Below are 25,723 nucleotides of genomic sequence, written 5' to 3'. Positions count from 1 at the left end.
CTCCTTTTTTAAGTAATTTTATTTTGGAGTGTAAAAATCAATACAACACACACACACACACACACAGGCAACTGCATGATTGTTGTCAGGTACAGTATGACCATTAATATCTCTAGACACGATTGTCACATGCTGTAGCCTTGCTGCCCCAACATAAATTGATCTGCATTAAGATTTAGCCTATTAAACGGCAATTATTTTTTACACAAGGTGAGTCCATTTTTATCAATGATAGGCTCTTCCCTCAAGAGAAAATAACCTTTTCAACTGCAACACGCTTATAAATAACATGGTATCAAAAAAATGCAAACTTTGACAAAACGATGAAACACCGGAATTTGCAGAAATAAAAATTAACCGCTTCCACCCGTTTAAAAGATACTGCTATTATTGGTTTAAGCAACGAAATTCAAGACCACAATAACCAATCACAACCCGTATGAAGAATAGTAAGGGGCGCGGTTTACATACGGCCCATCCAATCGGTAGAGGCTGTACTGGAGTCCCGTGCTGGACTGGGCCTCGGTCTTGCCTGGTGTCATGCAACCGACTATTGAATATGTGATGGCGGCAGAAGACTTGAGAATTCCCGGGGAGGGTATTCTTATAGGGGATAAGATATACTCTGGTGTAACCCTAACTTTAGATAACTGTCTCCTGCCACTGGAGCGACTACAGCAGAGTCCGTCCGCTGAACATGGGCTCTCCGCGGATACCGAGGAGCAGCTGCGAATGCGGAGCTGTGAGTTGATACAGGCCGCGGGTATTCTGCTTAGACTCCCGCAGGTTGGTAACAGCTATCTAGCTAACTATTGTGCCGAAGTTAAGTAGAATTTGCAATCAAAGTCAGACAAATCTAATTGTACAGGTCAAACACGAGACCGTGTCTAGAATCAACAGCTAAGTTAAAGACGCATATTATTTACCAATGAGGCAGGCCATGCGATGGATTTAAATCGTAGTTAGCAAGTTAATTGATAAACGTTCTCTCCAGGTAGCCATGGCCACGGGGCAGATCCTTTTCCAGAGGTTCTACTATTGCAAATCGTTCGTCAGACACTGTGCAGAGGTAGGACCCTCACTATCATGCTCTGTTTGACAACCAGTTCCACTGCAAAAGTCCGTTATCAGACTTAGCTCAACATTCACCCCTTTACTATTTGTTCACACTGTTGCTGTGACAAACTAATCTCATGATGCTATTTGTCCTCTTTCCCCTTCTCAAAATACCCATCTACCTCCCTGCCTGTCTCTTTCCAGATGGTTGCCATGGCTTGTGTGCACCTGGCTTCAAAGATCGAGGAGGAACCGCGCAGGGTACGAGATGTTCTCAATGTGTTCTACCACCTCAAACACAGCAAAGGCAAAAGGTAAGGGGTTCTGAACTCCTCTTCCAGTTCTCCCAACCCTCTTGCGGTATTCTGTATATCGCTAACCATGTGTATCTTCCAGGGCCCAGGTCCCCATGCCTTTGGATGCCAGCTACATCAGTGCCAAGGCTCAGGTAATCAAGACAGAGAGGAGAGTACTGAAGGAGCTGGGCTTCTGTGTGCATGTCAAACACCCCCACAAGGCAAGCAGCAGACTCCTTACCTCACCACCTTCAATACATTCAGTGGCGCATTTGATCTAAAACAGGACAATTGATAACCACTGGTTTAGGCCCTGTTTGCTCTACTGGTTTGTTGTGATTGCTACTGTAGGCTTGGATTTGTATTACCATGACATGCCTAACAGATTATCTTGTCTATGGCAATTTACATTGCATCTGGTCTTGGGAACACATCCCTAACAGTTTTTGTGCTGCTCTGTCACAGATCATTGTGATGTACCTCCAGGTGCTGGAGTGTGAGAAGAACACCAAGCTGGTACAGACAGCTTGGTGAGTATCTTCTTGATATTTTGTTTAATAATTTCTCAGTGTATCTCAAATGTCATATGAGGAAGAGTTCTTATTTATCTATTTTCATCTCGCTCTCCACCTCTCTCTGCTGCTATCTGTTTTCTAGGAACTACATGAATGACAGTCTGAGGACAGATGTGTTCCTGAGGTTCAGTGCTGAGACCGTGGCCTGTGCCTGTATCTACCTGTCAGCCAGAACACTTCAGGTAGGACACTACAGTGTACACTTATGTGCTTTAAACATGCTAACACATAAGGTATTTTACAGTAATATACCATCCCAGGTTGTCATTCATACACCTGCACATATCAGCACACCTACTACACAAACCAAGATTTTATCTAAGGACATATGCGCAAACATGATTAGCTGGTCTATATAGCTCCCAGATGTCCATAACAACAACATGACCACCTGTCTGATTCCCCACCCTCCTCCCGTCTTCCATGCAGATCCCTCTGCCGGACCAGCCTCCCTGGTTCCTGCTGTTTGGTGCGTCTGAGGAGGACCTGAGGGAGATCTGTGGGCGGATCCTGAGGCTGTACTCACTGCCCAACATCTCCCTCCCCAGTATGTTAAAAGAAGTGGACCAGTGTCACCTGGCCCTGGATGCACGCATCGCCAAGGCTAAGCTGGCAGGAGGGGGACTGCTGGCTGTGGGCACCCCCACCCTGGACGTCCCCTCCAGCTTCTCCCCTGCCTCCAAAGCAGGTGAGACAGACGCACACCACTCACCCATAGGAAACACACTGTGTAATAAGTGATATCTTAATGTTTTATATCATGTTTTTTGTTTCTATTTCCTTACTTTTGCATCCTGGCATCTTTAAAAAAATATATATTATTACCGTCCTCTCCACTTCTGTTTGTCTCATGCGCTCATCATTTCCTTTAGCAACCCTTTGACTTTGTAACTATTTCCTCCTACAAAGTTGCTTATTCTCATCTTTCTTTGTCCTAGCGTCGCCTGCTGTACCACAGACCAACAGGGAGTCTCCCCTAAATCAAGTCGCCCTAAAAAATGCCTGCCGGAAACTCACTAACGGAGACGAGTAAGTATTCTTCCTCTACTGGAGTATGGGGATATCTGTACTGAGTATATTTGTGCGATTGAATGGAGCTGCTTTCCCTCATGAAATGAAGACTCTTCTATTTTTGCCTTTCTTCTTCTTTTTTTTTCTCAGGAAGAAAAGAGGGAGTCGTAGTGATGAGAGAAGAGAGACTCAGTCCATGTCTCCTTCCAGAAGAAGGTATGGAAGAAGCACTGTGCCTTACTCTGTTTCATGCGGACTCCATATTGAGTCTCAGCTCTGAGACTAACTTCACTCTCTGTTTTCAGACGCAGTCGCAGTGTCTCTTCTCCTTTGCGCTCTGTCTCTCCCACCCACCGCCAGAAAATCAGTCGCCGGGATAGAGAAAGGGAAAAAGAGCGGGAGCGTCGGCGGGAACGGGAGAGGGAGCGGGGAAGAGGAAGGAGAGATGAATACTCACGTAGAAGATAACTCTCATAGGTGTTATCAAGGAAGAGCTATCGTAAATGACCTATGGAACAGCACATCATGGACCAAATACAAGCCAGACTTTCCAATGTTTTCACTTTTGTAGATTGTTTGTATTACATTATAATTTGGGAAACTATGCTCTAAGATCATAGTCCAAAGCTTTTGTCTGAACAATATTTTTGAAATAAAAATGCTTTTAGATGATCTGTTGTCTTGTTTTATGAATGGCATCAAGTGATTTAGATCACTTCATTGGTCAACCTCACACAAGGTTCAACTGAAATGTGACTTCCGCTTTTAACCCAAACCCTCCGAAAGATTCATACATACAGGTTCTGATGCTGTTGTGGGGGATTAAGTACCTTGCTTAATGGCTTCTTGGATTTTGATACCAACAACCCTCCGGTTGCTAGCTTTACGTTCTGCCATGTTTTCCTGTCGTACCCGGGATTCAAACTGGCAACCCTCTAACTGCTAGGCTACCTGCCACCCATTCAGCACCACAACCAAACACACCTCTACATCCCTACCTAGGGAAGCTAGACATGATCATGAACCTAGCTGTCAAGGAAGCATGTTTTAATTAGGCTGACTGATGAATCGCTCGTGAAGCTGAACTCTGGGATTGTAACCCCTACAATATCTGATCTCTGGCCTAGCAGAGGTTAGTTGAGTAAACTAGGGAAAGTTACTCAATGAAAAGTTACTCACTCTTCTAAAAAAAAAAAACACTTTGAAAATAGGGCCCTGGATTAGGATGTAGACAGACAAAGTATTCTACCCAGGACTCACTCTAATTCTTTAGCTGAGATGGAGGCCCCAATGTCGGAGTTGAGAGGGCAGGGGCCGGTGGGGATGGAGCTCTGTGTCACCATGTCTCCCACTCAGACCGCCTTCTACATTATTCTGATCCTGCTGGGTATCACAGTTTACACCACAGTGGTTGGTGTGATCGGGAGAATGTGTTCAAAGACCCCAGTGGAGTACATAACTCAGACATCAACCTGGTGAACATGGCCCTCTCCAACCTGCTCATGTCTGTCCTGAGGAACGCCCTGCTGGTCATCGCTGACCTGGAGCTGGGTTGGTCTGGGACAGGTGTCGAGCACTGGAGTAGAGGATGCTGAAGAATAATAGCTTTATGTGGGTGCTTGAGACAAGGGTGAGGCAGGTATGGGGATTGTGTGTGGTTTGGGCTCTAAGTAAAAGGTTTGTGATTATGGGATTTGGTATTTAAGATATCAGAGGGTTTTGGGCTGATCTTTGAGGAATGGTAGTTTAAAATGCAAGCGCAAGGGAGGGTGGTGTGGTCTGTGATTGGAGATATGCTATGTGAAATGAAAGCAAGCTGACAATATACCGTGCCATAATTACTGGAATTAATATTGTTCCGGTTGACACTATTGTGTACACACACACAGACACACACAAAAACTGACACCCAGCTCTCTCTCTGTAGCTGTCCTCCTCCAGACACTGGTGTTGCTTCCTGATGGGGGTATGGGGGTATCTTCTCACCTCCTCTCTCCTCCCCCTCCCATGCAGAACCTGATGTTTTTCAACAGCACCACACACGCCCTGCTGGGCTGTTTGTGGAACTTCCCCTCCAGCTACGCGGGCCTGGCCTAAGCCACCACCACCATGGTGATCCACAAGACAGTGCCCATTATGCTGATGGCCATCTACACGCTCTACGCCCATAGCAGGACCCGCTACCCCACACACATGACCACGGACGCACCCGCCCTGAAGAGGGTACCGTCCGAGAGACGAGCTGCCAAGGTGAGAGAGGCTGGACAGGATTCAGAATTATGCCATGTTAAAGGTACCCTGCTTACTATGGATGGAAGGATGGAGACGTACAGCACATGTAATGTGTACCTGTAACATGAGGAATGTGGGAAAAAAATTGCTTATGGGTTACCAAGGTGTTTCTGTATAGCACTCTGTGACATCTGCTGATATAAAAAAAGGCTTTATAAATACATTTGATTGATTGAGTGATGATCCAGGTTTGCTTTTAATAAACAGTGTTATTACAGAAAATGCATGTTTATGTGTATGTTTTATGACCCTTATGCTAAGAGAAGAAGAAAACAGGTAAATAGTTTCACAGTATTTCCCCTCCCTGCCCTCGTTCTTTCTCTAGGTGATTCCAGCCCTCATAATGCTCTTCAATGGGTCTTGGGGAACCAGCCTCATCTCTATAAACTACTTTAACTACAACCAAGGTGTCATGTTCTGACCTTTATTTCCTTTGTTTTGTATTTATTTAGTATGGTCAGGGCGTGAGTTGGGTGGGTAGTCTATGTTTATTTTTCTATGATTTGGGGATTTGTATGTTTCGGCCTAGTATGGTTCTCAATCAGAGGCAGGTGTCATTAGTTGTCTCTGATTGAGAATCATACTTAGGTGGCTTGGGTTGCACTGTTTGTTGGTGGGTGATTGTCTATGTTGATTGCTTGTGTCAGCACAGTTTGCATTTAGCGTCACGGTTGTTTTTGTGGTCAGTACTTTCTTTAATTAAATATCAAGATGAACACAAACCACGCTGCGTTTTGGTCCGCCTTTCGTTCAACAGAAGAAAACCGTGACACAAGGTTTGTCAGCCGAGTTCCTCCTGGTTACAGCTCGCTTTGCCAACACCATCTTCAATGCCATTTCGCCCATCGTGCTGACAGTGCGTGCTGTCATTAAGTCTATTCTTACTCACTGACAGAGCCCACACTCTGACACACACACTGCAACTGACACAATGGGGAAGTCAGTGGAAAGATATTATACTTGCCCTCAGCCTAACAGTAACATAGAATTATATGGTTGTTAGCATTCCTCTAACCATTGGCATCCATTTTGATCCTCTTCCTTAGGCAGGCTGTTTTAATATGGCCACTATGAGAGACAAACACATTCATTTTTATGACCATTTCTAAGGATGCAATGATCAGTACTGAGGAAGAGCACTGTCACTTGTTTGGAGGGGTTTTGTAGTAAAGCTTGTTGACTTCTTAATTGAAATCAAATGTGATACTCTGTACTTGTCAGTGAGACTACATTAACACAATTTATTTCTGACAAGCTGACTTTTTGTGAGTGAGAGAATGTTTTTGGTGTATTGAGTGTACTTAAGAGGGCACTCCTAGCTGTAGATAGTTGTTGTTACATGTTCTGACTTGTTTGCTCTTTAATAAACAGTCAAATACCATCTCCCAGCCTCTGAGACAGTTTATGCCCTGAGGTTCCTCTACATCAGAGTTTCACAAACTTCACAATATTTCAATACTCCAAATGTAGAAGATCTTAAACATTCCAATATCTTAAAAGTAGTACGGTATTTATTGGGTGGGTTATTACATATTTAGACAGGGTTTTATATACATGTTGACATTTAAACACAGACTGAAGGGGAGGTAAGCATTGGTTAATTAATGATTCCATACAGTGGTATGCCTTAATTCATTCATTCATTCATTTATTTGCTTTAACTCTCTCCTCTTATTTGATAACCTCTCTCTCCTTCTGAATAGTGAAAACGGTTTGTTTTGAGGTCGTCTCCCTTGTGTCTGGAGCTTTGCTTTCATCTATTATTTTCTCCTGTTGACATTTCACTCTGTCAGCACAGCCAGCGATCATCCTCATGATCCTCCTCCTCAGCTTGCCGTGTCCCAGAGCCACCACCATGGGACTGAAGCCCACAAACACAGAAGCAGAGAAGTGGGCCACAGTCAGCAGCTCCTCCGCATGGTGCCCCCTGTTATGGTTATAGTATGTCACCGCGGCAACTTGCAGGACCCAGCACACCACAAACAGCATCACAAGCAACATAATCACATGACTGGCCTTGCGTTCACTGGACACATGTCTGTCCAGCTCGCCATGCGTCCCTCCCCCTGCCTCGCCTGCCGAGGTGACGGCCCGGATGTGTTTGGCCAGCGAGTGCAGCGTAGCCAGGTTGGTGCCCACCATCAGCATCAGGGGAACCACCTCATTGAGGACCAGGGAGGTGGAGGCGAAGGCCGAGCCCTGCTCCTCCGAGGGGAATTCCCACATACAACCCAGCAGGGGCCTGGTGGTGCAGCTGATCACCATCAGCTCCACCGTGGCATTGCCTTGGACATGTGTGGTGTAAACCAGCGCTGGCAGGGAAAAGGCGAGATTGAGTCCCCAGACAAGCCCCAGAGCCACCCACACCTTCCTCCTCTCATGCTCCTGTGCAAGGGGGCCCATGGCCACATGCTGTCGCTTCAGGGTGGCACAGTGGAAGGCACTGAGGGTCAGAGTGACCCAGCAGCCCACGGCCCGCCACCACACCCACAGCAACATGAAGAGGCGGCACCAGCCCTGGGACAGTGACACGTCCAGACCCAGATCAGACACAAAGATGGGTACCGTGCGGAACAGAGACGTCAGTAGGTTGGCCAGCGACAAGTTCACCAGGATGATGTCAGAGGGAGGGAGCCGACGAGACAAATTTCCAATGGCCGACTGGAACACCTGAGAGAGAGGGAGAGAGAGAGTATAATTAATTATTACACTTAACACTGTGTGATGTCCTCTTAAGCTGATATTCCATGGCTATCGGCAGTTAGGGTTCCATTTATTTTTTTGATAGTTCTCTCCTCACCACATGGATGACCAGTATGTTTCCCAGGATGCCAGAGAAGACCAGAAACCCAAACAGAATAGCATCTACAGTGAGGACCTCCGACATCGCATCGTCCTCAGCATGGCGCCACTATTTATTTCTTATTCATTGCATGGATGTGTCTCAACTATCAAGAGTGGTGAGAGCTACTCTCCCTACTCTGTTACTCTACCAGGGTATCCATTGTATATCTGCCTTTATCCTGTTCATTGTGAACTATTTATATAGACACACACACTCATACACAAACAAAGCCATACCGTTGCTGACCCAGCTCAGGGTCAATTTACTCCAATAATTTGTCGCCTAGATACCATGCCCTTACCTGCTGCTAAGGCATGCAGATTTTTCACTCCATTGGCCAACTGCAAAAACACACACCTCTTATCAACTCATACCCCACAGACAGGCCACATCTACAAGAAATGTGAGGCTGACTAACACCTGAGACCATAAAGATATACAAATAATTTCAGCTCATTTCAGTGGGTGTCCAGACTTGTATTTATTTTTTGCCCTGTTACACAGCTGGCTGTAAATGGTTAATTCAAACAAATAAAACAGTGAAATCTTCCTATTTTAACAGGGGTATGTTATTGTGTCAGATATCTGTTGGCCCATACATGTATATTTAGATGTTTGTGTGTTATGTTATAATCCATTCGTTTGTGCCCCATCCCATGAGTGTCTCTACCCCCTCATCGTTAGCTCCCATTGTTCAGATGTAGAGAGGCATCATCAGACTAATTTACCCAGCACACCCCAGGGGCTTCCCAGGGGTCTTATTAAAACCCTCCCATCCACTGATGCTGCAGTATTATTCATTAATCACACTGTTCCTGTCCTCTCCCTTGGCCCTACTAGCTTGCCTATTGTTTCCTTTTGGGAATGGAAATATAATCATTATCTCCAATAACCTTGTCAGTGAACTGCTGAGTCGAATTGATCAGAAATTAAAATGAAATGCTCTCAAATTCAAGATCTTCATATATATGAAGCTTTTTGTGACCATTATATCTGCCAGTAGGAGTTGTTATACTTCGGGTTGTATTACCTATATGATGATTAGGCTCCTCATCAACACAGCAATCAAGATTGTTGTAATCGAGCTCTGGTTAACAATGATCTGATCGTTCTAACGATGATATTATTGTAAAGAGGTTATAAGAGGTTGTACAACTAACCAGAAATTAATGTTTCCGGAAAAAAATCTTCAGAAGTGTTTCAGTGTGTGCTAAAGAAACCTAGCTCTCTACACGGTCTGCCGTTTAACTAGCGCCAGAATATTGTGGAACGTTATCGACCTATTATCAACTATTACCACTTGAGGTCGCTGTAGGTTTGGAAATAGCATCACATCAAAACCAACTACAGCCCTGGGTTACCACTGACAATATTCAAATGTCAGCGTAAGTAACATATACTAATCTCATTAATGTGTTAAAAACTGTTACCAGAGTTAATTGCTGCAAGTTTCATAGTCTTCTACAATACATGTTTTCCCCCCGAAAATAGGACATTTGTTTTACAGGATAAAGATGCACAAGACAATATCCTATAATGTATTTCCAATAAACTGCCTTGATAGCATGGACAAAAGACTACACACATCCGCCTTGAAGACTACATACAGCCTAACACCAAATGTGGGAAAGAGGAGAGGGAGGAAGGACGGGTGGGTGGAAGGAAGGATGGAAAGGCACAAAAAAGTAACGGAAATGGTGTCAGGGAAATTAAGATTGGATTGGGGATTTGAAATGATGACTCATGATGTAATTGACTGCTGATGACTAGGCTACAAACATTCTGACAGACACACACAAACACACACTTCCTCACAACAACCATCAAAGAAAGGAGGACAAGACTGGGCCAAATGTGATTAAAAAGATAACTGCCGCGGTCCTCGTTCTCGAAAACCCAGACGTAAGTTATTTTCTCAAATAGCCAAAATGCATCTTACATTGATTTCCGTTATATTAACAATTGTAATCAGCGATGTGACCTATTTATTGGTTGGTTTAGTTGTGTACATAACTAACATTACGTGTATGGATAAACAGATCAAGCATGCGTATCCAAGTGATAGCAGTCTGGCTCATTCTCTAATAGTGTGGATTGTAAACTATCAATCATCCAACTAGGTATATGATTGTTACTGTCTGCTTTTGTTGCAGATTGTTTTCGTGCTCTGCACCGGGGAGAGGCTACACCGCATTGTTGGAGTAAGACTGTTATGGAAGCCACATGCCCCGGTACCTCTCTTTCTCGCCTCGGATCTCCGCTGACAGTAACGGCGCAGTCCACTATCAATTTGCACTAAATACAGTGAGAGTGAACCTGTAAAACGGGAAGACATGAGAGGCCAACCGCGGCTGTCCCTGGTCGCCTTCTCGGCAGTGCTTCTCTGTCTGTGTCGCGCAACAATCGCAGTTTCCAACCAGACACGCGGCGGCCGCGATGCGCAATTACCATCAGCGTCAGCATCTTCATCAGACGAGGGAAGCGAGAAGGACGTGGATGTCTCCCCAAACTCTGACCAACACCATAACTACGGTATTGATTATTTCAGTAAGAATGAAACTATGAGCACACCAAAGCTGGAGGGGGACCTCAGCTATAGGAATGGCACTTCATCCATCAACACCAGCAGAGGCAATACAGGAACCACTGTGATATCTGGCAGGCCAGACCATGTGCAAGGTGAAACAAGGTGGGTCATGGCCATGGAGGGAGAAGTGGCACCAATATGTGCCTACCGGGTAACAGATGGGGGAATCGGGGGGAGGTTGTGTTTTCGACACACACAGCAGGGGTTCAGGTGTCATCATGGAGACTGCCGGACTGTTCCGTCTCCAGGAGGGTCCCTGGTGGCCAACATTCTGACCAATGGTAGCGTGCTGCTACAGTGGACATACGAAGGTCTGAGGGGAGAGGCTCAAGGGACAACCAAAGGAAACACAGCTAGACATGACCTAGATAAACAAGAGACTAAGACTAGAGGAACAATTGTAGAGGGACAGAAAGGGGCCCCTAGGACAGGGCTTGGGGTAGAGAGCAGGATTTTGATTGCACCACTAAAGAGTGTATTCAGTGGACGACGGGTCAGAAGAGGTGGGTTTGCGCTGAGCTGCTGGTGGAATGGGAGCTACACCCAGTTTGAGTGCGCTGGTCTTCATCTTGGCTCCGGTTGCAGGGACTTCCTGCTGACTGAGCTCCATGAGAACGTCCCCTACCGCATCTGCCTACATCCGCTGGCCTCCACCCTGACCCCACCGCCCCACTCAGGAGGAGCAGGCCAAAGACAGGACCTGGGAGACTGCTTGGAGTTCACCGTCTCACCATTGGGCATGCAGGACATTGTGATCGCCATGACAACAGTGGGAGGAGCCATCTGTGTGATGCTGGTCATCATCTGCCTGTTGGTGGCATACATCACTGAGAACATCATGAGCCCCACGACACAGCACTCACACTCCACATACCACACACACTCTCACCACTAATGTCACTCACGCACGCACACACACGGGCACACACTTGTATCCTTGTTAAGCAATATCACACAAATTTATTTTACTCCCACATCTAAATCAATACACTAAAAATACATGTATGTAACATACTGTGATTGAACAACCACACACACATAATAAAATCTCACAGTGATTCAGGGCATCGCACCTTACACACGACTAAAATACATCATACCTGTGCAAGCTTGTGGAAGAACGATGAACTAAGCCGCAGAATAGACCACCACACTTTCAAATACTATTAAATACTTTTCAAATGATAGGGTTACATCTCTGTTTGTGTGTGCATATTTTCCTCTCATGTGTATTTATCTCATTAGCCTTTCTGCTAGTAATCAACGTGTGCTGTGTTAGAGATAGTAAGATGGTAGTCGGTAGGCCTACCTAAGAGTGAAACATTGTCTACAGTTGAGCAGAGGAAAAACAAATGTGTCCCAACCAGCATAAACCAGTATTTCTAAAGATGTCTATTTTCTTGGAGCCCAGTTATAGATTGGTTATGATTACCTCTGTTAAGTGCCAAATAATAAGTGCAAGCACAGTAGGTAATTTAATTAGTGCTTTCTTCATTTTTACCTCAGAGAGGATTCATTTAATTAATGTCAACAATTAACCCCCAGGCAGCCTAGAATGATTCCTATTGCCATATCTTGTCATGGCTGTAGAGAAGGCTGTATGTCATAGACCTTCAACAGGCTGGTCTGCTCTGCAGTCTGCCAAATACTGTACCAAACCTCTATTTTAGGAGGCTCCGTGGAATCAATAAAACACACAGAATATGTGTGTATGTGTACCCATGTACAGAAAAATATGATTCATATTTGTATCGATCCATCCATCCATCCATCCATCCATCCATCCATCCATCCATCCATCGTACAAATAAAATATTGATGCCTATGCCTAGACTGTGTGCAATTAATAACGGATACATGTGGCACAGTTGCAGCCTGTTTTCCAGCATCATCAGGGCTTGAGGACTGGTCGGGTCAGACTGGAAAAGTTTATGATGACGTCATGGATGCACCATAAATGGCTTTGGTGTGAAGCCCTGCCCCCATATGACATCAGCTCTAAAACCTTGTGGATAAAACTCCCCGTCGCCATTTTAACAGGCTCACAGAAAGAAGGTTATCCGATTGCTTTGACTCATTTATATATACACCCTGTTGTATTTGGTTGGTTAGTTAAAACGAAGGTCTTCCCTGCAGTCTTTTTGTGGTAGCTACATTTGTACCACGTTTAAACGAGTTGTGTGTAGTACTTTCTTAACATTCGATTGCTAGTTCTTTCAGAAAAATAGCATTCGCAATGCCGAGCCACCCGCTGCGCGTGGCGGTGGTGTGCTCGAGCAACCAGAACCGCAGCATGGAAGCGCACAACATCCTCAGGTAACATTACTGGAAGACAAACTACGACGACATGCCACGAAGCCGCAACTTTTGATTTTCAGCGGCCTACTTTAAAAAAAACTTGGTTGAGAGCTCACCCTCCTCCACACAACAATGCAGGCTTGCTACGCCGACCGCAGTCTGTTTGCGGCAAACGACGGATCGACGCATTTTTATTACACTAATATGGCTAACTTCCATATTTTACAAGATTGAGACTTATAGGTCTTTATGAAGCTCAACTAATTACGAGTGTCACACATGGAGAAAGGGCGAATTTATTTTTTCCTCGCCGGTGTTGACTACCGGAAGTAGGGCATTTTTAACTCAGTCGGCATAGCCGTCAGTCACTAGCTGGAAGTAACTAGAACAAACTGGTTAGAACTAGGTAGGCAACGGACCAGTCAATTACCTGAAATTGTAAAAATATCATTAGAAAAAAATTGATACAAATAGCTATGCATCACCTAGAATTTACTTTCATGTTCTGGGTTATTCCATGAAAGGATCATAAAAGCAATTGTCCCCCAACAGCCTCAAAATGAAATAACTTTTAGGCAGGGTAACACTAAAATAATACATCTTACGACTAATTTGTCATTTCACTGAGTTAAAAAAACTGATGGAAAGAAAGGTAAGGAGAGTGAGCCTATTGGGTAATTACAGAAGATTCCTGCAATATGGCTCTTGTAATGAGAACTTCATTGATGATGACATCCACGCATTTCCCCTGCTGTGGTCTATACTTTTTGCATTGTATGTGCTGGTCTGAAAGTAACCATATTTTCCCGTTTCAATCTCTATTTCTTTCCGTTTCTATAGCAAGCGTGGCTTTGACGTGCGCTCTTTTGGGACAGGGTCCCATGTGAAGCTACCTGGTCCAGCACCGGACAAGCCCAATGTGTATGACTTCAAAACGACTTATGAACAGATGTACAACGACCTGGTCCGCAAGGACAAGGAGCTGTATCCCCTGCACACTTGCATTCACACACACCTTAAACACAGCCCCATCTCTTCCATGTTTCCTTTCTTCAGTGAGTTATTCTCTTAATATTCACTGGAAATATACCAAATTATATGAATGAAAACATGAAGGGTCACTGAACATGGAGGTGCATGTTAAAGGTTTGTGATTTTGTAGTAAAGGATGTCCTAACCTGATCCCAGATCTGTTTGTGTTCTTGCAAACACTGTTGCTGCACTTGCCAAACATTGGCATGACAGTGAATGACATGGGAGTTTGCATGATGGCTCATGCAGACTGGCACTCAGGCTAGTCCTCACATTTTTTGTGAGATTTATCACATGCTGTCACATTGCTTTTTCTAATGAGTGGGCTGCATGAAAGATTTCACTTTTGACAGGTTCATGTAAACAAGTATCCATTTAACCTCTATAGCTAGGTAGGTTGTTTCTGGACCCAGAAACCAGAAGATCTAGGGAATATATCTGTCTTTCCATATCAAGACCAGGATGTAGACTATAAACAAAACATAAATGCTGGTTTGTTGAGCACTATGTATTTGACCCAACTACATGTCTGTGTAGTTTATATCTTGCATTGTAAATTGGCAAGGGCACTACTGTTGAATGTGAACATTAATTCCTTCTGTGCTGTTTTAGTATATGCTTCCACATGTAAATAATTTAACCCCCTCCTTCCACTACAGGGCTCTCAACCAAACTCCTCAGAAAAATAAATTTACCATTGAAGCCAAGTTCTTATCTTTGAAAAGGCATCAATTCATATAACAACTCTGGAGCCCACATGGTTCAACCTTAAATGGACTCCTACTGCTACACTTGGGATCTGAATCAAGTGGATAGGTGTAAGCAGGAAGGTGAACATTGGAGCTATTATCATATTGTAGATGCCAATAAAATCCTATCACATCTACTGAAGTGCATAGCAGGGTAGGGGCTAGAAATCCATTTGGGATTCAGAATAAGACTGAAGTATTTGAGACAGTTCTGTGTTAGAAGGTATGCTCACTTGTGTTTTAAATGTACCCCCAAACATTTTATGACAACTGAGATATCTGCATGCTTGTAAAAAAAAGGGGTGTATGAATTGTTAGTGGGAACTTAATAACACTCCTTTCACTTCCCAAGTCCCTATTTTAGGAGTGTACAAGAGTTGACACCCATCCTTACAGTGCAGGCAAAGATTGGAGATCATTTCTGTAATGTTTTCTTGACTTCATCTCCCTCTTTCTTCCAAAACCCAGCATATTTTCTCCAAATGTAAAATTGTTAGGTGAGGAAGGTGAGTTTATCTAGAATACTGTACTGGTAGTTTATTAGATGCCAGTTATTTGAAGTTATTCAACTTCCAAAGATCATGTCTTTCATGTGTTTTTATGAGTTTTGGCCTCTAGAGGGTGTTGTCTAACTGGTGTGTCAATCTGAGACATTTGATATATTTTCATAGATCCCTTAGTGTTTGAGGTCTTGTGTGTTGTCTCTCGTCTTGCTGTGTTCCTTGACCCTCAGCACCTCAGATACACACAGAATGGAATCCTGCACATGTTGGACCGCAACAAGCGGATTAAGTCCCGACCGGAACGCTTCCAGAGCTGTAAGGACCAGTTTGACCTGGTCATCACCTGTGAGGAGAGGGTCTACGACCAAGTGCTGGAGGGTGAGGGGACTGGTGACCAGAAGGGTGGAGGGATTCACATGTCAAGTTATGAACTGTTGTAAATGGGGTTTAATGCATGTGAAATGCAACTGACGTATTGAATACACTTCCATGAAAGCATGCATAACTATGAAGTTAGTCTAGCGCTAGGCCAATCTGTCTACATGTTGATCAACTATCACTACTCTCCCACTCAGACCTGAGCTCTCGGGAGCAGGAGACCTTCACGCCGGTTCACGTCATCAACGTGGACATCCAGGACAACCACGAGGAGGCCACACTGGGGGCTTTCCTCATCTGTGAGCTGTGTCAGTGTGTGAGTGTCTGTCTGCCCGACCCTACGCAGCTACAATCACACAGTTACTTTGTCATAGGGAATGCCAGTTTTTGTTATAGGAACATGGTATAATGGGGAGTCAGAGACTCTACTCCTGGGGTACATGGTGGTCTTTTTTTCTACAGTGTTGAATGAGCTCTGCTATATACATGTTGGTGACATACAGTACATGTAATTGAAGATGGTACACAGGGCATTTTGTGGTGTTGGGATGATTGTGTTGAGAGACAGCAATGGTGCATGAGTTAGTGGTACGTCTCTGTGATTCTGTTAAACTGGGACTTAAATTGTATTTGATGCATTTGCCTTGCCCAGTGTAGCAGGTGTTGTGCTCAGACTGTCCCTTCTCCCCGTCTCAGATCCAGCACACCGATGACATGGAAAACGAGATGGACGAGCTGCTGCAAGAGTTTGAGGACAAGAGCAACAGGCCTTTCCTCCACACAGTCTGCTTCTACTGATGCACCTGCTACCAAATCTGCAATATCATACGCCCCCTGACCAAACATGCACGTTTATACACAGGCTCATGTGCACTTCCGTATGAACTTCCTGATTTACTTTTCACACAGACCTACACAATGCTCAATCTCTGCTGTTGGTCAGGGCCGAGGGTGAAGGGATGGTTGCTTTCTGCTTTCTCAATTAAGTGGACAGGCTCATCCCTCCCTCCTGCTCTGCCTTTCCTCCTTGGGGCCAAGGTGGGTCCAAAGTCCTCCCCCCATTCTATAGTGAAACCACTGACCCGCCTCCCCACAAAGAGAAATGCCTCTTTTGTCAAAATCCTCTACCTCCAAAGGAGGATTTTTTTGTTGTTCAAGTGTTGCACAGTGATGTGGATTGCAAAGCAACATTGATTTGAGTTCCTTTTAAAGAATGAATATATTTTTTATTTTAAGTATACTTTGTCACATTTACTCTTTATTGTGGAGAGTAGTAGTGTTTACGGGATAGAGTGGAGACGGGTTAGGTATGAATGTGTGACTGTATCTGAGTGTGAACCAGTAGTTAATTAGGAATTAATCTAAATAGGGGGCTATATAATGAACAACCAAATAGAGACTTCAAGGTTCTCATTTTGCCCTCTTAATTTACGTTCTGTATGATTCATATTTAAAAACAAGATTTGCTACCTTTTTCAGGGAGGAATATTTTTTTCTTTTGTAAATTGAAAAGAATGAAAACATTGTAATTATTTGCAAACTGAGGACTCAGTCCATAGTGCCTGAATATTTCTGTATGTACATATGAATCCAATGAATGAATAAACATGTCGAGAAAAACATTTGAATAATTGACTGTCCTTTTTAGTGTTGCACATTTTTTTTCTCAGTTTAGTCAAGTAGCAGAGGCTCTTATTCAGGGAGTACCAGTACCGAGTCGATGTGCAGGGGTATGAGGTAATTAAGGTAGCTATGCACATATAGGTAGGGATAAAGTGTCTCGGCAATGGTATAGATAGTGAGCTGTAGCAGCAGCGTAATTGGTGAGGGTGTGTGAGGCGTCAGTATGCATATGTGTGGATGTTATGTGTGTAAGGGAGTATGTGTGTGTGGGTAGAGTCCACTGTTGTGCATAGTCAGTGCAAGAGTTCATAAAATGTAAAAAAAAAAATCAATGCAGGTAGTTGAGTTAGCCATTTGATTAGCTATTTAGCAGTCTTATGGCTTGGGGGTAGAAGCTGTTCAGGGTCCTTTTGGTTCCCGACTTGGTGCACTGGTAGCACTTGCTGTGTGGTAGCAGAGAGAACAGTCTATGGCTTAGGTGGCTGGAGTCTTTGACAATTTTTGGGGCCTTCCTCTGATACCACCTGGTATAGAGGTCCTGGATGGCAGGGAGCTCGGCCCCAGTGATATACTGCGCCGTACTCACAACCCTCTGTAGCGTCTTTCAGTCGGGTTCCTTGCAGTTACCTTACCAAGCAGTGATGCAACTGTCGTGCCCTCTGCACAACTGTGTGAGTGTGTGGACCATATTAATTCGTTAGTGATGTGGACACTGACGATCTTGACCCACTCCACCATAGCCCCATCGATGTGGATGGGGGAGTACTCCCTTTTCCATTTCCTGTAGTTCACAAACAGGCCCTTTGTCTTTCTCACGTTGAGGGAGAGGTTGTTGTCCTGGCACCACACTGCAAGGTCTCTGACCTATAGGCTGCCTCATCGTCGTCAGTGATCTGTCCTACCACCGTTGTGTCACCAGCTCTTTGTGGGTGACAGGGAGTACAGAAGGAGACTAACCACACACCCCTGAGGGGCCCTGTGTTGATGGTCAGCGTGGCGGATGTGTTGTTGCCTACCCTCACCGCCTGGGAGGCGCCCCGTCAAGAAGTCCAAGATCCAGTTGCAGAGGGAGGTGTTTAGTCCCAGGGTCCTGAGCTTAGTAATGAGCTTGGAGGGGATTATGGTGTTGAATGCTGAGCTGTAGTCAATGAACAGCATTCTTACATAGCTATTAATTTTGTCCAGGTGGGTGAGGGCAGTGTGGAGTGCAATAGAGATTGCATAATCTGTGGATCTGTTGCTTGAGGTAGTATGTGAATTCTAGTGGGTCCAGGGTGTCTGAGATGATGGTGTTGTGAGTCCTGACCAGCCTTTCAAAGCATTTCATGGCTATAGATGTGAGTGCTACAGGGCGATATTCATTTAGGCAGGTTACCTTGGTGTTCTTGGGCATGTGGACTATGGTGGTCTGCTTAAAACAAGTTGGTATTACAGACCTGGTCAGGGATATGTTGAAAATGTCAGTGACAACACTTGCCTGCTGGTCAGCGCATGCTCTGCGTACGCCTCTCTGCATGCATTTGGAAGATTTTAATCAACAAATGTACCTTGTCAAGGTTCTATAGCCCCAATGACAGCATTCATAAAGAATGCAGTGAGAATCAATTGTATCCTCTTCCATCTGCTCATGTCCATATGGCAACATGATACTATGTGTAACATTTCAAATGTGTTTTGCCCTACTAGGCCATTTAATCACTTACCTAAGACATTGTCAGCATGCCCAACTAACATTTTGTTCTGTCCTGATCTTACTCCAATTTCACTGATTAATGATAAGCAATACAATTGTTATATTCAGTGCACAGAAACAATTGAGTGGCTGGGACACAGTGTAGCCTGGCTCACCTTGAATTGCACATGGAACATAATAATGTCAGAGAGTATGATTTGATTGATGCGGCAGTTTGTTCATACTGATAGAGGGAAGGATGGGAGGGCTGCAAGGTCACTGATTTATGGTTAATGCTAAAAGGAAATTCCCCAGAGACAAAGCTAGGGTTAAACTAAAGTGACAGTCCCGTATCCTAACCTCCCTCTGTCATCTCTAGTAACATACATGGATAAATGACTTTGTCCTTGCCATACATGAGCTACAATAGGACTATAGGACCAGGGTTTTTTGTTTGTCATAGGCTATTTAATAAACCTGATTCTGTGACATTTTAGATTTCACGTGACTGGCATAGGAAATATGGTGGAAACTCGGACTTCCCATAGCCCATGCTAAACCAATCCAATGTGTTTACATGCGTGGGGAAAACAGAGAACTTTGAGAGTCACTGTACAGGCCTTCTGTCTACAAAGCCACACCATCAACAACACAGGTCCAATCTGGCTCATATTGGAGTTGACTGCAGTGCTGTCCACGACCGTGGTGCTGAATCCACATCCACTGGTCGCGGTGCTGTCCTTGTTGCTTATGTGTGCACCCTTATAAGGACACTGTGACACTTGGATTTCCTGCAGGTTTGAGAGTCAGGACAACATTAAGAAAAATAATTTAAATTTGTGACATTCTATTAATCCCTATTGGCCGGGCCTATTGAACGAGCTGGCATTCCCATGGCCCCAATCCACTCAAGCCTAATTCATATTCCTCTTGCTTGCTTTTCCCTGATAGACATAAGCAATACAGTTAATTTTGTCACAAACGAAGCCTAGCCCCCACATAATGGTGCGGCATACATTATTTGAACTGCAACGTCGGAGAGAGACAGATAGAGAGAGAGATTGAGAGAGAGAGAGATAGAGAAGTGTACATATCCGTTTATATCAATCGTTGTTTATTAATGTTGAAGCATGCTATCATCATCATTATCATACGCTCAAACCTTGACCTATGAATAGGCGTGCCTAGGCTACTAAACTGCTTCATTTATCTAAAGACAAACGGGCGGAAATTGATACAGCCTTTCAAAAAAATGCCTCAGCTAAATAAATACTGGAATGCACAAGGAGGGACCGTTCTTTCTTTCAGCTGCGCCAAAGTAGCACATGTTGGACTATAAAATATATATATATATATAATATATTTATAGCTATAAAGACAGTAAACAAGCAACTGCTAGAGGGAGCTAACACGGAAAACGATTTGATACGAGAAGAAAACATGCATCGATACCTCCTTTCCTAATGCTAGTGGATGCGTCTAGGTAAATAAGCTAGGCGACACCAGGAACAATGTGCAGTGGCGGCGGTCATCACAACAACGCATGGATCGCGACCTCATCCTGCCAGCTTCTGTGTTGCGGTGCTCTGGAATTGCCTAATAACAATCTCATTTCTGACATAGGCTACAGCTTTCACAACGCACCACGCCTCCTCATCATTGAACGCACCTCGATTAACCACCTTCGCCAGTGCACAGTGTGCTTTTCAAAGGGGAGCGAAAGAGAGACTGATCCGCATCTCCTCATGTCGCGGAGAAAGGAACATTGGATAGACGAGGCAAGGATGGGGGGTTTGACACTGATTCTGCATCCATGAGCGCCTTCACTTCCAACAGAGTGTTGTTTTTTGGAACAGGTACCACTGGATAGTTCTGGTGAGAGAGAAAGAAACTGCTGTTAAGAAGTTTGGATGCAAATGGCCACAACCACCATGATCTTTATGATTTTGGGGGCTTCACTTGTGATGGTAAGAACACGGTTATGCACATTCCCGCTCTCCCTTATGTGTAACAATGTAACGTTTTAAAAGCTGTCAAATTGATATTTCAATAAACCTAGACATCAACGTGGCCTAGCTACACGCGGCTACATAATCTATAAACAAACTGTCAATTGGAAAACAATTTATCTGGAGTCAGTGAATTTTTAGAATTTACATTTTTGTTTGTCATTAACTTGAGAAGTGTGGCAACATATGGTGTTATGGGAATGTAGCTCGTTTTGTCCCAGTTTACTTCTATGGTTCTTTTCAGGCAGTAGCGTGTCTAACGGACATGAACGCTCTACTAGACCGCTTTCACAACTACATCTTACCACATTTACGAGGGGAGGACCGCGTCTGCCATTGCAACTGTGGAAGGTAAAACCAACTTTTTTTAAATTATGCAATTTAAAGTTGTGCAAAACAAGAGCATGAGTAAACCATTGCTTTGAAACTTCAGGTGATGTATAGTGCACTGTTTATGGCAATGGTCCATTGTCATTTCATGTTGTTTGTTATAGGACAAACATAGTTGACTCCTGTATTTGTTGACTCACCTCAGAGGTTTGATCACTGGTGAACTAGTGATGTAAAGCATCTGAGATAATGTGTTTTCTGCATGTTGTCTAGCTCCTATCACTTTCATCATCTAATTACAGTCTGCACATCAATGATGTATGGAACAGCTGTGACCTATGTTGGACTATGCTCCTGCCCATGATGGAAATGACTCTGGCTCAACATTCCCACAGTGTGACAGAGTCACATTGAAACACAGGTCACCTGTTATGTTTTTAGTCTACTCCTTAGGCCCACATCTTAGTCATCACTGACAGTTTAAATAAAATGAAAAACGATTTGTTTGGGGCTTTACAAAAAATGTAACTTCAATCATTTTAATGTTACTGAAAACAACTGTATCTGTCGGTGGGTTGATTTTCCTGTGAACAACATTACTCACTCCTGCAGGCAGCCATACCTCCCCCTCCCTCCCACTCAGACCTGTTATGAGCTATGGGATGTGAGTGAGTGAGTGAGTGAGTGAGTGAGTGAGTGAGTGAGTGAGTGAGTGAGTGAGTGAGAGAGAGAGATGATTAGACAGTGTAGGAGAGCAGCAGGGAGTATGTCACTAAAGCTTTGTGAATTTAATCATGTGTTTGAGTGAGATAGAGCTGAAGACAGGAAAAAAGAGAGAGGCATTTTGAGACCTCCCAGATATTAATGAGTTGTCAGGGTTCTGGATAGCAATATCTTTCACTCTCTCACATGCTTCCTTAGGTTCACTTTTCCCACTTGTTTGTGCACTCCAAATCCTCCTTTTTTGTTGCCACATACCTCTCTCCCTTGACCTTTCTGCTCACCTCAACACTCTCTTCTTGCTGCTATGGTTTCTCTCTACTGGAAGCGATGCCTGCAGCCCAGTAAGAGAGGGAGTTGGTCCACATGCATCCCTGCACCCCAACTCCCATGGGGCAGCGAGGCCAGCTGTTAGTGATGCGTTTCCTGTGCTGTCCTCCAGCTGCAGCTGTTCACCTCTCAGTGATGGGGCTGACAGCAGCACACCCACCCAACCCATCCATCCATCTCACTCACCCAAAGCACTACAGCAAAGCATATGGAACCACAAACAGCCTAACCATATACAGTATGCTCTATATATGGTATTTCTAATTACTCCCTTATGTAATTGTCTCCCTCAATGCACTTTTTCTTCATTTTCTTTTCTACTTCTTCCTCTCCCCACTCTACCACTCTGTCCTCCCGTCCCTCCTTTCTTCTCTCGCTTTCCTCCCTCACCTTTTCCTCCCTTCCCTCTCCACTGTGTCCTGCGTTCCCTCCTTTCTTCTTCCCGTCTCCTCATCTCCCTCCATTGTCTCCTCTTTTCTACTCTCCTCTCCCTGTGTCCCCTCCATCTGGGCTTCAGGCACCATGTCCACTATGTGATCCCGTACGATGGGGACCAGTCTCTGGTAGACTCGGCAGAGAACTACTTTGTGAGTGATAGCGTGACCAAGCAGGAGCTGGACCTGATGCTGGGGCTGCTGCTGGGCTTCCTCCTCAGCTGGTTACTGCTGTGGCTGGACGGGGCGCTGCACGCTGCCCTCAGGGCCTGGAGGGCCAAACAGCACCATGGTGAGTAAGCAGGAGGAACAACCACACAGGAGGGCTCTGACAGGCAGAGAGACACTTTGTATGGGGAGCTGATCCAAAAATGCTGACACAACACTGGAGGAGCTCTGGGTTTAAAAACAGTAGCAGTAGAAAGTTACTAAGGAATACAGATTTATCTTCATGGGGTGGGGGGGGGGGGGATAGGATGCTCTTTGGGTGAGTGAGGGAATAGACAGGAGAATAATAGTCTGAAGGTGCAGAGGTATGATCTCTCAACTTTTAAACCTCTTTGGATTAGCTTTGTTTGATGAAAACGGCAGTGTCGTGAGAGCCTCAGTTCCAGAAACTACAGTACAGTGTGTAAACCTGTCTACGGTTCGATTGCATTTATGTGTGACTCAGCCATCGACCTACTTTATCGCAGTATTCCCCAGCTCGCTGCTGTTTTTCTTTTGATTTTCTATATGTCATTTTAGGTCAGCATTGTTTTCAGGCTTAGGTATGGACAGCAGGATTTTTTTACCCCTCAGATTTCTATATGAAACTGTTGGCACTGATATAGTCATCATGCATTCTTCTCATTTAGTCTAGTCACAGTGTTTCCTGTGTGTAGATTTTTCTCTTCATATTTCTATATTCAGTTGTGGGATTAGTATAATTCACACCCGGAGCTGCTTGTCGTGTAGGAAGAGATGGGGGTGGTTGGCAAAGAGGTGCAGAAATGAGTCATATACATTATAGGGATTCAAAATCATATATTTTCAAATTGATATTTCCTCTCTTGCACACAAGCACACGCTTGCATGTGCACACAAACAGCGTTCATTTTATTGTCCGTAGTTTTAAAACTGTGAGTTCAGAGTAGACCTACTGCAATGTTTCAGTGTCTTGGGATTTCTCTCTCCTCTGTACAGATTCTGAATCCCTCTCCCACACTTAAAATTCACTATTTCTCTCTCCCTGTCTTTCTCGATTTCCAACTCCCTCCCATCACACCAATCAAATTCATGTAATTTAATTCTCCCCCATCGCCTGTCTCTCCTGTGAAACGTCTGCGGGCTTTATTAGTATGGCGGAGATGTCTCATCCTCTCTCCATCTCTCCTTTCTGCTCTCCACTCACTGCTCTCCGTTTCCCTGCTCTTTTTTCCCTGTCTCTCAGCCCATGGTGTCCTCAGACTTAAATTAGATGAGTCAATTTGGATCACACCTCCATTCTCAGATATAAATACCCCACACCCATGAGCCACACACACATACACAAACTGCACACTCGCACACAATTTAAATGGAGGACAAATCCTTCATCTTTCAATCACACATTTAATGTTGTCTATGTCCTGTCTTCCCGGCCCCCTACTTTCTTTCCTTTACTGTGTCCAGATGTGTTCTCCTGGTCATGGGTTCCCCGCTTCTGTAACCTGAGAGACCTGGGGAGACGGGTGCACCTGAGGAATCTGGAGGACTCCAGTGGGAACATGGTGCACATTAAGCAGAAGCTGTACCACAATGGACACCCCAGCCCTCGTAACCTCTGAGAGCCATGGCACAACGGCCACCCCAGCCCTCATAACCTCTGAGAGCCATGGCACAACGGCCACCCCAGCCCTCGTAACCTCTGAGAGCCATGGCACAACGGCCACCCCAGCCCTCATAACCTCTGAGAGCCATTGCACATTGGACACCCCAGCCCTCGTAACCTCTGAGAGCCATGGCACAACGGCCACCCCATTCCACATCACCTCTGAGAGCAATGGACTGGCTGAGACAGACTGAGACCTGCTGTCAACTGACCAACCAGACTTCAGCCGCATGGGCAACTAAACAATGACTATTCAAGATATACCCTTCAAACCATACTGTTTCTTATGGACACTGGATAGAGCACTTTCTCAAGTGACCCCATGGTCTTTACCCACAGTGCACTCCTTATGTAAAAAGATTGTAGTTAATGAGAATCCATTTAGGAGGGCGTAAGCAATTTTCCAGAGTGTGTTTGTTTTTCAAAATAGCTATATATATGATATATTTAGTTTTAGAATGTCAATTTTGCTAGAAGTGGGGATAGGGTGTATTCATTATTTCGCTTGGGTTTTGTCAGTTTGAAGAAAAATGTGTTTATTTTGCCTGAAGATGTCAGTTTTGAAATTAGAATATTTATTTTGCTCGAGGTTGTTTCTTTTTGACAGGGGTTTATGTATTGGAAGAGGTACACTATATATGCAAAAGTATGTGGACACCACTTCAAATTAGTGGATTCGGCTATTTCAGCCACACCCATTGCTGATCGGTGTATAAAATCAAACACACAATCTCCATAGACAAATATTGGCAGTAGAATGGCCTTACTGAAGAGCTCAGTTACTTTCAACGTGGCACCGTCATAAGATGACACCTTTCCAACAAATCAGTTTGTAAAATGTCGAACACCTTTGGGATTAATTGGAATGCCGACTGTGAGCATGGCCTAATCGCCCAACATCAGTGCTCGAACACACTAATGCTCTTGTGGCTGAGTGGAAGCAAGTCCCCGTTCTAATGTTCCAACATCTAGTGGAAAGCCTTCCCAGAAGAGTGGAGGCTGTTATAGTAGCAAAGGGGTACCAACTCCATATTAATACCCATGATTTTGGAATGAGATGTTCGACAAGCAGGTGTCCACATACTTTTGGTCATGTATTGTACTTTGTGTCTATTGTAGAAACTTTTCATG

General features: G+C 44.5%; 5 protein-coding genes and 1 pseudogene across 7 annotated transcripts; 5 read left to right on the top strand and 1 right to left on the bottom strand.

Annotated features, from left to right (window-relative positions):
* The first annotated feature begins 431 nt into the window (after window positions 1-431).
* LOC118388524 (cyclin-L1-like) lies at window positions 432-3,610 on the top strand. Of its 2 annotated transcripts, none has more exons than XM_035777697.2 (10): window positions 432-786; window positions 995-1,069; window positions 1,261-1,370; window positions 1,453-1,573; window positions 1,818-1,882; window positions 2,010-2,109; window positions 2,357-2,615; window positions 2,866-2,956; window positions 3,089-3,154; window positions 3,244-3,610. In XM_035777697.2, exons 1-10 carry the CDS (start codon window positions 541-543, stop codon window positions 3,404-3,406), a joined length of 1,296 nt encoding a protein of 431 aa, XP_035633590.1. In that variant the 5' UTR covers window positions 432-540; the 3' UTR covers window positions 3,407-3,610. The 2 variants fall into 2 exon arrangements, with proteins under 2 accessions (XP_035633590.1, XP_035633591.1); XM_035777698.2 differs by having other exon boundaries at window positions 433-742.
* Window positions 3,611-4,228: 618 nt separating this feature from the next.
* LOC118388167 (olfactory receptor class A-like protein 4) lies at window positions 4,229-6,546 on the top strand (annotated as a pseudogene).
* A 173-nt stretch (window positions 6,547-6,719) lies between these two features.
* LOC118389478 (olfactory receptor class A-like protein 4) lies at window positions 6,720-8,434 on the bottom strand. The gene is made up of 2 exons (XM_035779384.2): window positions 8,031-8,434; window positions 6,720-7,900 (listed from the first exon to the last, which is right to left on the bottom strand). The coding sequence occupies exons 1-2, from the start codon at window positions 8,115-8,117 to the stop codon at window positions 6,902-6,904; spliced, it is 1,086 nt and encodes a 361-aa protein (XP_035635277.1). The 5' UTR covers window positions 8,118-8,434; the 3' UTR covers window positions 6,720-6,901.
* Window positions 8,435-9,717: 1,283 nt separating this feature from the next.
* On the top strand, window positions 9,718-12,481 carry LOC118388523 (uncharacterized). The gene is made up of 2 exons (XM_035777696.2): window positions 9,718-9,977; window positions 10,229-12,481. The coding sequence occupies exon 2, from the start codon at window positions 10,409-10,411 to the stop codon at window positions 11,555-11,557; it is 1,149 nt and encodes a 382-aa protein (XP_035633589.1). The 5' UTR covers window positions 9,718-9,977; window positions 10,229-10,408; the 3' UTR covers window positions 11,558-12,481.
* A 171-nt stretch (window positions 12,482-12,652) lies between these two features.
* LOC118388522 (RNA polymerase II subunit A C-terminal domain phosphatase SSU72) lies at window positions 12,653-17,244 on the top strand. The gene is made up of 5 exons (XM_035777695.1): window positions 12,653-12,978; window positions 13,801-13,944; window positions 15,483-15,622; window positions 15,820-15,938; window positions 16,319-17,244. The coding sequence occupies exons 1-5, from the start codon at window positions 12,899-12,901 to the stop codon at window positions 16,418-16,420; spliced, it is 585 nt and encodes a 194-aa protein (XP_035633588.1). The 5' UTR covers window positions 12,653-12,898; the 3' UTR covers window positions 16,421-17,244.
* A 2,768-nt stretch (window positions 17,245-20,012) lies between these two features.
* On the top strand, window positions 20,013-24,751 carry LOC118389477 (transmembrane protein 240-like). 2 transcript variants are annotated; one of them, XM_035779383.2, is made up of 5 exons: window positions 20,013-20,695; window positions 20,774-20,884; window positions 21,171-21,277; window positions 22,824-23,032; window positions 24,394-24,751. In XM_035779383.2, exons 2-5 carry the CDS (start codon window positions 20,828-20,830, stop codon window positions 24,546-24,548), a joined length of 528 nt encoding a protein of 175 aa, XP_035635276.1. In that variant the 5' UTR covers window positions 20,013-20,695; window positions 20,774-20,827; the 3' UTR covers window positions 24,549-24,751. The 2 variants fall into 2 exon arrangements, with proteins under 2 accessions (XP_035635276.1, XP_052382835.1); XM_052526875.1 differs by having other exon boundaries at window positions 20,013-20,884.
* The last annotated feature ends 972 nt before the right edge of the window (window positions 24,752-25,723 follow it).

This window comes from Oncorhynchus keta, chromosome 10, assembly GCF_023373465.1.
Source record: "Oncorhynchus keta strain PuntledgeMale-10-30-2019 chromosome 10, Oket_V2, whole genome shotgun sequence".
NCBI classification, from domain to species: domain Eukaryota; kingdom Metazoa; phylum Chordata; class Actinopteri; order Salmoniformes; family Salmonidae; genus Oncorhynchus; species Oncorhynchus keta.
Note: the sequence above shows the minus strand (reverse complement) of the source record. Positions and strands in the feature narration are given on the sequence as shown.